Source organism: Hoplias malabaricus, chromosome 1, assembly GCF_029633855.1.
Source record: "Hoplias malabaricus isolate fHopMal1 chromosome 1, fHopMal1.hap1, whole genome shotgun sequence".
NCBI classification, from domain to species: domain Eukaryota; kingdom Metazoa; phylum Chordata; class Actinopteri; order Characiformes; family Erythrinidae; genus Hoplias; species Hoplias malabaricus.
In genome coordinates, this window is record NC_089800.1 from 43,204,257 (window position 1) to 43,216,320 (window position 12,064).

Consider the following 12,064-nt stretch of genomic DNA (forward strand, 5'->3'; position numbering starts at 1 on the left):
GCTAGCAGAGATAAAAGATGAAGGTCCTCGGTGGCACGATCTGGAAAGCTAGAAACCAAGAGCGACAAGACTGCATGTGAGACAGTTAATTGAATTTGTGGTGGCGTCAAGTGCCTGAGTGCTGGGTAGAGGGGCTGGTCCAAGGCAACACCTGAGAAGAGAGCATAAGCTGGAACTTAGGGGCTCGGAGCAGCATGATTGAGAAGAGGAGAGGTCAGGTTGAAAGCCCGCAGCTGCTGGAGGAACAGCACCATTAAAGGCAGGGGGAGGTGCAGTCGCTAGAAGCTTAGCTGCAAGCTTAGAGGCAGAAAGTAAGATCCAGCAGGAGAGTGTGCAAGCCATACAGTGGACGCAGGGCGCTGTTTGTTTGTTAGGGGAAGGCATAGGGATGAGCGTCCACAGCAGTTTTTGAGGAAAGAATGCTAGCTGTGAAGTTGGAGGCGGGCGGTGCGGCCGCAAAGCTATGGGTTTGGGACAAAGGTCCGTGGCATGAGAGAGGAGGGCTGTAAAGGAAGAGGCATGATGCAGCAAAACCACAAGGGAAAGGGGACTAGGATGAAGGTCCACAGTAGGATAGAGGGTGTGCTGTAAAGGAAAAGGCGGGGTGTGGGACAGCTGAAAAGGAGAGAGGATTAGGACAAGGCCCGTAACAGCACCCGAGAAGATAATGCGCTGGAAAATCAGAGACCAGGAGTAGTGCAGCAGCAAAACATGGGGGATGAAGGTCAACCAAAGCACCTGATAACAGAGCAGGAGCTAGAAGCTGTAGAGTGTGAGCAGCAAGGCAGCACAGAGGAGGGTCTGGTACGAGCAGCACCTGAATAGAAAAGTGAGAATTGTAAAGTTAGAGGCAGGGTATGGCCCGGCCACATATTGAGGAGGTTGGGATGAGCATCCACGAAGTACACAAGCTACTGATGTAGAGGCTGGCAGAATGAGATGACAGGATGAGAGCGAATCTAGAATGAGGAAGTTGTGCAGCAAGGAGACTGTATAGAGTGCCCAGAGGGCCGGGCAGGAGGCAGTAGTGATGTGTCGGTCGCGAACGAACCGGTTCAAAGAGCCGGCTCTTGTAAGTGAACGATGAGAGCCGGTTCACGTTTAAGACCGAGCCATTTTTTTCTAAGGCTTGTCATTCAAACAATCAGAGAACAACAAGCAAAGCTGAGACACTTGGTTTTCCTGAATGCCAATCTGCCTTCTAGGGCTGCAACAACTAATTGATTAAATCGATTAAAATCGAGTGTTAAAATAGTTTGCAACTAATTTAATAATCGATTAGTTGGGTCTAAGTTATTATACACATAGGTACAGTTGCTACACGTGACGAACTCTGGAAGAAGGGTTTAAAAAATGGCGGAGGCGGTCACAGCAGAGGATAATGATAGCACAAGCAGAGAGAAAAATGTACGACCCAAGTCATCAAAAGTATGGGAACACTTTACATTAACGCCTTCAAGGAACAGCGTTAGGTGCAAAATGTGCACAGCTGATCCTGCATGGCACGGCAGCACAACATCACTGCATGAGCACCTGAAAATGAAGCCTGTTGGAGCTATGTGTGAAAGAGATTAAGTATAGTAAGTTAATTCTACTTTTTCTCTCACTCAATGTTTCTAGAGCCTTATAGAGTAGTTAAACAGCATTTGTTTTTCTTAGTACATTGATATTACACTCGCGTTTAGCGAACAAGCCTTAGCATCCCTCCCGAGTTTTCTCTTCCACCTTAAATGTGTCAATGCTCGACCAGCAGTTCCAAAACAAGCCGTAGTTTTAGTCAAGCTAACGTTAGTGACAAGTTCTATTTTTTCTCTCACTCAATGTCACACTCAATGTTCAAGGTCTTTTCTGACTGGCATTGCGTGTTAGTGTTTGAATATCACAGCCAAATGTATATTACATTACATACCCTGTGATAAATATTGATAAATATAAAATTAATGTAACGGTTGGGTTAATTCTTCATGTAAACACTAATTTTTAATAATGGTAGGTTGTGTGTTCCTTATACAATTACAACATTAGTTCTCTAAAATCTTAAATATCTTAACGATATCTGATCATGTGTTAGTTGAATTTCCCTTTTATTCTCAGCACATGGCAGCATCACCCAATATCCATTCATGTAATTTCAGTTTGCCTGCATTGTTGTCTGCATTTTAAATCAGTAGTTATTAACTTAAAAAAGGTGTATGTTCATATCTACACTTTCTCTTTCACCTCAGATAAAAACAGCCCAGCATTGCTGACTATGTTTTGAAGATCTGCACACCACAGCAAGCAGCTGTTCTCACTGATGGTATCCTGGATATGCTAGTAACAGACAGGAAACCAAATTTGGCTTGTTTTCCTTTTTATCCAATTAATAATCGATTAATCGAAAAAATAATCAACAGATTAATTGATTATCAAAATAATCATTAGTTGCAGCCCTACTGCCTTCCAAAAAATAGTTGAAGAAAACGTTAAATCAGTTAAATGTTTGTTGACAGTTGTGGTTGTTTTAATCACTATCGTTGAATGCTGCTGTTTTGCACTTTGCACAGTATTTGTTTATTTTATTACCCAGAAATGGATGATTATTTAATTTAATAAGCTATTTTGTAATACCTACCTTTTGGGTTTCATTGGCTATATTTCAGAATTTACATGTGATTTTTTATTAAGGTGTTTAAATAAAAATCCAGTTATTTATACAATTGAATGTGTGAGTGCAATCAGTGAGTTATTACAAGACAGCCATAAAAACAATTGGCCATTGCAACACTATTTATTATTTTTAATATTGAACAATAATATTTTGTCTATATAGTCATGTAAAATGTAGGTAATATTGTGTTCTAGCAGTGGAAATAAGTTGTAAAACAAAGAGCCATTTAGGAGCCAAAACAGCCGTCTCTTTATGAAGAGCCGAGCCAAAAGAGCCGAAATTCCCATCACTAGGAGGCAGGCCAGCAACAGCAACCTGTAGAGTGGGTGCAAGCTGGAAAGTATGATGCATAGAGTAGCAGCTGCAGTGGGGTAGAGGGTGGGATGAAGAAAGGGAGGGTGGGATGAAGAAAAGTGGGTGAAATGTAAATGAATCAGCAATAAAGAAGCCATGCAGTGAGGAGACCGCGTCGAGTGCTCAGAGTGCTGGACAGGAGAGGCCCGCCGCAGCACCTATAGAGGGGTGCGGGCTTTGCTACGCAGGGGCTCTGTACCCCGGCAGACGTGTTTCTCTCTTTTTCTGATGTTACTGGAATGCAGAGGCTGTTCTGCCGGTGAGGAGGAAATAGGAGTCTCAAGGCACTGTAGAGCTCGTAGCTGTGGAGCAACAGCCATACCGACGGTAGATTCGCATTCCCCAAACACGAGGCAGTCCTGTAGCATCGTAGCTGGAGATGAAGGTAAGGGGAGGCTCAAAGCCATGCACCAGGGTCTAAGGTGGGGGGTCATTCAAGAGGCCACTTGCAGTGGGAGGAGAAGCAGGAGAGCAGAGCACTGATCCGGAGCGGGTAAGACCGCAGAGCATAGAACAGTAGAAGCGGTTGCAAGCGTGACAACGGCCGTATGAAACTTCAGATACCGGGCAGTCCCATAACAAGTTTTAAAACAGGAGACTTGGTGGGTTTGCTAATGGCCGAACACGGCTCCGAATATGGGGATCAGCAGGAATGACCCAGCGCGGAAGAGCGAGCTGACGTAGTGAACCAGTCGAGTCGAGATCCGTCTCCTGAACTAAATGAAGCGAGTTTGTCCGATGTGGAAATAACGTGAAATTGCAGGGTATATATAGCGCTGAGAGGAGGAGTTTTGGCGTGGTCCTACTCCCAAAATTATGTTATTACATAACTTCAATTATTGCACTACACCATTTTGAACAGCCTGATAAACTTATAACAAATCTATTTCACAGATTAAAGTTACAAGTTTCAGTGGAGCACCAGTTCCAAACAAGGAGGTGTATCTTTTGGAAGGTCACCGGTGGTCTGCAAAGCTGCTTCGTAATCTTACTACAGACGATAATGGTTTGGCCAATTTCACAGTTAATGCACCAAAAGACCCTGAAACACAGATTTCACTGCTGGTATGGTATAATTATCAAATTGTATCAGCGATTTTGTGGTTTTAGTGTCAGTTTTCTTCTGAAACTAATTATTGTTCCACTGTCATCTAGGCAAGTGTCTATCCAAATGACCAACATCACAGGACCACACCTTTCTTTAGGATCAGTGACACAAGTATTTCTCTTCTCCAACCTGCTACACCTTACAGTCCAGTGTACAGTGAATTATTAATAGAGAACTTGGAGGAACCACTAAGGTGTGGTGCTGCAATTTCCATAAACATTAAGTACTATATTGTTGGAGAAACAGCTGAGAATTACAGCACAGATATTATTTACATGGTGAGTAGTTAATAATGTAGAGTAGTGAACTCAATTCAGTTAATTCAATATATATGTATTTTTTTTTTTATTCTTATGTCTTTAACAGGTGTTATCTAAAGGAACCATAGTGCATCATGGGTATGAAAAGATTGAAGTGAAAGACTCCAAAAAACTCATAGAGGGAAAAGTCTCATTTAAACTGTCTGTCGATGCTGAGCTGGCTCCTGTAGTGCAGATTTTGGTTTACTGTGTACTGCCCAGTGAGAACTTAATTGCTGCACACAAGACTTTTAATGTGGAAAAATGCTTCAGAAACAAGGTATTAATTGCACATTTTTTTTTATATATTTTAAGAAATTGTTGCCTAGCAATCATTCAGTTTGCATATATTCTTATGACTGGTGAAGAAGTTAACTGAGTAAAAAAATATTTCCATCATGATATTTAGGTTTCGCTTCAGTTCTCTCCTATTGAAGCAGTTCCTGGTGAAGAGAATACTCTCCAAGTTTCTGCCTTGCCCGGTTCACTGTGTGCCCTCAGTGCTGTGGATCAGAGTGTGTTCATTATGGAGCCAGAAGAACGCTTGAATGCAAACAAGGTAATATTTCCTAGTTTCCATAGTTAGAGCATGTAGCTATAGCATGATGGACAGGGCATGGGTTTCATGTGAAACAGTGGGAAAATATATAACTATTTATTTGCTAAACACAAACCCTAGACGTACTACAAAGTGAAACGGATTCCGCTCTTAGCTGTTTAAGACTAGTGTTGTGCATGAACGCGTTCAATGAACACTGAACTGAACGACTCATTCATTCATTGTCTATAACCGCAGTTCAGGATCGCGGTGGGTCCAGAGTGTACCCGGAATCACTGGACGTCAGGCAGAAATTAACACATCCTGGAGGGGCACCAGTTCTTCACAAGACAACACACACACATGCACACACACATACCTATGGACACTTTTGAGTAGCCAGTCCACCAACACACACACATTCACTCACACCTATGGACACTTTTAACCTCCAGGTTCCTGGAGCTGTGTGACTGCGACACCTGCTGCGCCACAGTACCGCCCCTGAACGATTAAGTTTACAAATAGTGAATGTGAGCGTCGTTCACTTTCAGGCGACTAAACGCTGCTCAACGGTATGCCCCATGACATCATCTAAACACAGCCAAGCATGACCAGTGCTAGCAGCATTTTCTTAAGCATTTGAATCCGTCTTTTGAGCCCTTGCGTGTTGATTCAGATGGGAAAAACCACACATTTTTGTGCAAATTGTGTCTGTTTTGACAAAACAATGTCTGGACGTCAGCATCGAATTTAAAATGACACATTGAGCTGAAGCATTTAAGCAGGCTTGTGGAATACACGTGGATCATTGAAGTCAGTAATGGAAGTACAGGATTCCCTATTCATTATAACAAATCCATAGTGTGGTATTGAACTGCTGCATAAGTTAAAACTGTCTAAGTAAAATGATCATATACAGTATACTTTGTCATTGTCAGCATAATATGATACATTGTTTAACATATTCTCATACACCATTGTTAGTGAGTGTGGTACATGATAATATATTTATTTTGGGAGTAACATTGTGCACTGGTGACGTAGAGGTAGAAAGGGTTTCTATTGAAAAAAATTGTAGCCCATTATTTGAGGGTAAACAAAAGAATGTGAACTAGGTCATTTTTGAAATTGTGAACTTACTTAATTTAAAAATGAATATGTAACTATGAACATGAACTAGGATGAAATGAACGTTGAATTACAGGGTAAGCCATTTATATGGATACACCTTAATAATATGGGAATGGTTGGTGATATTAACTTCCTGTTTGTGGCACATTAGTATAAGGGAGGGGGGGGGGGTCTTTTCAAAATGGGTGGTGACCGCGGTGGCCATTTTGAAGTCGGCACCATCTTGCTGGAAAAACTCAGGGAAAGTGCCAGCTTCAGTTCATAAAGAGGAAAACACATTGCAACATCATGTAGCAATTTCGCATATCCAGTGGCCTTGAGGCATTGATGAAGAATGGTCCCACTATCTTTGTACCCCATATACCACACCAAACCATCAAGATGTGCAGCACCTGAAACTATGGATTCTGGAAGCCTGTACTAGCATTTCTCCTGTGGTGTTGCTATTAGTGTGTGAAGAGTGGGAGAAGAGGGTTGCATTGAAAATCCAACATAAAGGTGATCCCACCCACCCTCTACAAAGCTTCTTCAGCCTGCTGCCATCAGGGTGGAGACTGCGTAGTCTCAGGGCTAGGACCAGCAGACTGAGAGATAGCTCCATCCATCAGGCTGTGAGAATGCTGAACTCTCTCCCTGCTCTGCTCCCCCTCCCACTTCTCCCCCGCACACTACTCAGCAACCTCATCAATTACCACCAATACTCAACTGTGACTTTGAAAATCAGGCAGGCACTCAACCACTTTAACCAGCCTCCAGGCTTCATATCTCTATATTTGCACTACTGTTGACACCAGTTCTGTTTATATTGGTAATGTCACTTAAGCTCCTCATCAGACCTAACTGTGACTTTTTCAATGTAACCAGTATGCACTTGTTCACTTTATTTAGTTGGTATACGATTATCTTGCACTGTTGTCTACTCTGCCTTGTACATCCAGTATCCTACCTCCTCCTATTACGATTATTTTGCACTTTTGTTTACTCTGCCTTGTACATCCAGTATCCTACCTCCTCCTATTACGTTTATTTTGCACTTTTGTTTACTCTGCCCTGTACATCCAGTGTCCTACCTCCTTCTATTTCAATTTTTTGCACTATTGTTTACACTGCCTTGTACATCCATTATCCTACCTCCAAATCAAGTTATTGTCTTCAGTCAGTGTCCCATTGTCTCATGTATGTCTATCAGTGAGCTGCTGGTGTTGTATGTCCTGCACTTGTCTTCTGTTTGTTCATTTTGATATATTTATATACTTAGCTTAGTTGAATTTAGTCTATTTTTTGTTAAATGTTACTGCATCTTGGGGAGGAGATTAACATAATTTCAATCCTTTGTATGGCCTGTACATATGCAGAATTGACAATAAAACTCTTGACTTGAATATTGATTGACTCTTGACTTGACTTGACTCTAATGGGCAACACTTTTGAACACATTTTATAAGTGGTCAGAAACTTGTAAATAACTCATGAAAAAATAAGTTGTGTTAAAACCAAGCACACCATTGTTTTTGTTGTGAAATTCCCAATAAATTTGATGTGTCACATGACCCTCGTCCCATTGAAAAAACAAAAGTTGGATCCAAAATGGCCACCATGGTCACCACCCATTCTAATGTGCCACAAACAGGAAGTTAATATCACCAACCATTCCCATTTTATTAAGGTGTATCCATGTAAATGGCCCACCCTGTAATTCATTTTAAATGTGAACTGGCAAGTTCCATATAAAGGGGGATGTCAGAGACAAGATGCAAATGGGTGTCCCAAGACGACGACACCTCAAGAAGATAAATTACTCAAACTGTCAACACTAATGTTAAATGGTATTGCATCTTGGGGAGGAGATTAACATAGGAGATTAACACTAATGTACAGTAAGCTGTCTTCTACAGATTTCCAGTCAAGGTTTGCAGGACAATATAGCAGACGGCTATGTAGACAGACTGCATGCAGCCAATATCTGGTCTTATCATGGCTGCCGGGAGGCCTGCCATCACTGCCCTTCACTGTCAGGCCCGTTTGCGCTGGTCTCTGCAACACGTGCACTGGAAAATGAACATGTGGAGTATGTTCGGCGATGAGTCCAGATTCTGCCTTCGGTAGTTGGATCGTAGGTTCAAAGTGTGGAGAAGGCATGGAGAACACTATGCTGATTGTTGCACCGACAGAGTATCATCTTTTGGTGGATGAAAACACTCGCACTTACAGAGAGGATGGAATGGCCTGCCAGCAGTCCTGTCCTCCACCCCATTGAACATTTGTGGGATCAGCTTGGGTGTGCTGTTCGTGCCAGAGTGACTAACACAACCATAATGGCTAGCTTCCAACAAATGCTGGTTGAAGAATGGGATGCCATCCCACAGCAGTGCGTGCCCAGGCTGGTGACCAGCACAAGGAGGAGGTGCCATGCTCTTGTGGCTGTGTATGTTCTTCCACATGCCACTGAGGCTCTTGTTTGTTAAATTAATAAATTGTTTAAATTGTTAAATTGCCAATATGTCTTGTTTCTTCAAACTTCAATCATCCACATTGTAAAAAATGTGACCCATTAGTTACTTAAAAAAATTATTGCAACAAAGTGACACGTAATATTAATGAGTTGATTCTAATTTTCCAACTTTTAAGTAACATTCATTGAATAAATTAACTAAATTTAAGCAAGAAGATTATGTAAATGTTAATAAAATGCACAGTTAAAATGTGTTGGATTTAGTAATAACATGCCTAAATATGAATTAATATAGCTCAAAAATATTGAGTAAATACAACTTAATTTCACAAGGAAAGGACTATTTATCTGAGTAAACTTAATTAATATTTACTAAATATCTTGCAAGTATTGATTTACATTTACTAAATATCTGGCAAAAATTGAGTAGCATGTACTAGGTTTCTGGAGAAAGCTTGTTTCTATTCACTAATTATAGTAACTTTACATCTATTCAATAATATCACGTGTCACTTTGTTGCCATAATTATTTTTATTTTAAATCTACTTAATATGTCCTTTTTGTGCCATGTTCGAGTCAACAGGGCAATGTGCATAAAAATAATACCAGATAAACATTTATTCAACTCTTGCAACATTTATTCATACAAAAATTGAAAATTGATACAACTACATCAAGGATCACAGGGAGAATATATTTTGGGGATGTGATGCAAGGTCAAAACTTGTTGGTGCCCTTAAATCTCAACAATGTTTTGAGACTGCACTCATCTTATACCAGATCAGTTTAATTAGGATTCAGGATGCACCTGCAAATAGATGAATATTAATTTTAACTTCATAAGCAAGTGTAATGTTTTAGTGTTGGTCTTTTCTATTTATCTATTTGCAGGTGCATCCTGAGTCCTAAATAGATTGACTGGGTATAATTGTTAACAAAATATGATATCTTGTATTTGAAATACATTATTTACATAAAATATAAACAGACATAACCTTGCTGTAGTCAAATAATTTAAACCAGACTGTAGACCGTGAGCAAACACAGGTCATAAAATTGTATAGAAACGATTGGAATTGGAATTTTTCTTGCTTTTAATAAGTACTAATTATATTGTTTATAGTAGTGCCCTCAAGTCACGCGCGAATTTAGTTTTACGATTCAGATTCACAGAAAAAAAAGTAAACTGCGAGCCATTTCGGCTACAGCCTGTTTTCGAACGCTACAACAAAATGTCCGAAACACAAATTAGTGCAAATAAACTGTGAATATAACACAGTTTCTGACACAGAAATAACACAGCAGTAAAAATTCAGAGTGATCTGAATGGTTTACTTTAACAGAAACCATCGGGTATATGGCGCGAAAAAAGAAAATGCGATTGGGAAATAGTTAAAAAAAAAAAAAAAACACCAGAAAACCAAAGAGATTAAAAATAAAAACAAATAGGTGTTCCTACACAATATTATGAAAACATGCATTCTGATATATTGAGTATGGAATGCTAACATAATACGTAAAATGTTAAATGTTTAGTAAACAGACGGATTATTGCCTCGTGGTGTGCAGTGTTCCTCTAATTTGCTGAACTCTATTCAAACGCAGCTCCGTGTATGAAGTGAGAGTGCGCTAGTGCTGCAATGACCGTTTGAAAGTGTACTCTTAAGGAGATTGGGCGTCGTGTCATGGCTTCATTATACCGTCAACAGACACATGAAACAACATGCAAACTACAGAAAGCAAAACATCAGCTTCTTAAAACCGTAATTCAGGATTGTAATCACAAAAACACTTTGTTTTTTTAATCAAACGTTCCTCACCATCAGCTAACTCTCCAGTCTGTGCTCGAAACCGGTCTTGAAGAACCAGTGTTTGTAAATAAACCGCCTCTCTCTCCCTGCTCATAGCAGAGGCATCTGGTGTTGTTTTAGACAGAGAAAAGAACTCCAAACGTTGAAAACAACGAACAGAAATGAGGATTACTCTATTCCTGCTCCATGGTTTTGCGGTTTCGGATCTCTTAAGGTGGAAATGCCTCCAAACTCCGGAGACGGCTAACTGCATTAGCGACAGTGCTACAAACTAAACACCTCGAGTTACAAACGAGTGTCTCTGGTAGTTCAATCACTGAATTAAAAACTTACAGACAAGTTAAACTTCATCCACATACAAACAAGTGTCGTTATTCCCCCTCAAACACACCGATCCACATTAAAAATGTGGAGCTTAGAACTGCGTGTCCCCACATTTAAGAGCGCCTCAAACAAAATACACATTTTTAGATAAAAATAGTTCTTTTGCTGTTAATAATTTAAAAGCTGTTCACTTTGGGAAGTCCGAGGACATTCAGAACCCAATAATGCTGGTGTCCACGAGTTTCAAAATGCGTTGGGCGGAAGTGTGTGATTAAAATTAAAGATCTCCCAATGAGTAAAATCTATTGCATTTTCTGGATCTTTGGTGTTACTCATAACCTCCTCAGTCCCGAGAGAGGACACATCAAAAACAAATGATGTTTTGCTAAGAAATATGTTTACTACAGCCATTTAAAAGTCACAGTACAATTTTTTTTTTAAATTGCATGGAGACTTTAAGATATTCATTGTCCAGTATACTGGACATTTGGAATTAAGGGCATAGACTCCGCATGAGTTTGAAAATTTCAAATATTTATTACTACTAACACAGTATCCATCCATCCATCCATTATCTGTAACCGCTTATCCAATTTAGGGTCGCGGGGGGTCCAGAGCCTACCTGGAATCATCGGGCGCAAGGCGGGAATACACCCTGGAGGGGACGCCAGTCCTTCACAGGGCAACACAGACACACACACACTCACGGACACGTTTGAGTCGCCAATCCACCTGCAACGTGTGTTTTTGGACTGTGGGAGGAAACCGGAGCACCCAGAGGAAACCCACGCGGACACGGGGAGAACACACCAACTCCTCACAGACAGTCACCCGGAGCGGGAATTGAACCCACAACCTCCAGGTTCCTGGAGCTGTGTGACTGCGACACTACCTGCTGCGCCACCGTGCCGCACACAGTATCCAAAGCAAGTGTATTTTCTATGTTAAGTGTTAGGGGAATCATGTAATACATTTTTACAGTAAAAATTACATACTAATATGGAAGTACATATAAACATTTTGCAGTAGATTTCCATTAGTTTAAAACAACTGAATTATCTTATTCATGTTCCTCATTTATCACTATTCAAGTCAACACATTAAGCATCTTGCTTCTATTTTTTTCTTTAATTTCTCTTAGATTTATTTTCATATAATCCATGTAGTATGCACTAAATGTATTTCATAAAAATTTGTTAATAAAAATAGAATTACTAAAACCTCCGGTCAAAATATTCAGCATGTCAGTTTTGCTACATCCAAATTGTTGACAAAATGCAAATTGTTTCTCAATTTGTAGAACCTGTCCCTTGGGATCTGAGTAATGGCTGGAATTTGTACTACTGGTTTGTAACACAATCTAATGCGTGGTAAACGCAAGCATCCCATCACA

General features: G+C 40.4%; 1 protein-coding gene across 2 annotated transcripts in view; it reads left to right on the forward strand.

Annotated features, from left to right (window-relative positions):
• Window positions 1-12,064, forward strand: part of LOC136690970 (alpha-2-macroglobulin-like) — a 52,744-nt gene that overhangs the window by 18,641 nt on the left and 22,039 nt on the right. For both annotated transcript variants that reach the window (XM_066663141.1, XM_066663149.1), the window contains exons 12-15: window positions 3,899-4,069; window positions 4,160-4,390; window positions 4,479-4,691; window positions 4,821-4,970. In XM_066663141.1, coding sequence (XP_066519238.1) covers window positions 3,899-4,069; window positions 4,160-4,390; window positions 4,479-4,691; window positions 4,821-4,970 — 765 coding nt within the window. The remainder of the gene's footprint in view (window positions 1-3,898; window positions 4,070-4,159; window positions 4,391-4,478; window positions 4,692-4,820; window positions 4,971-12,064) is intronic.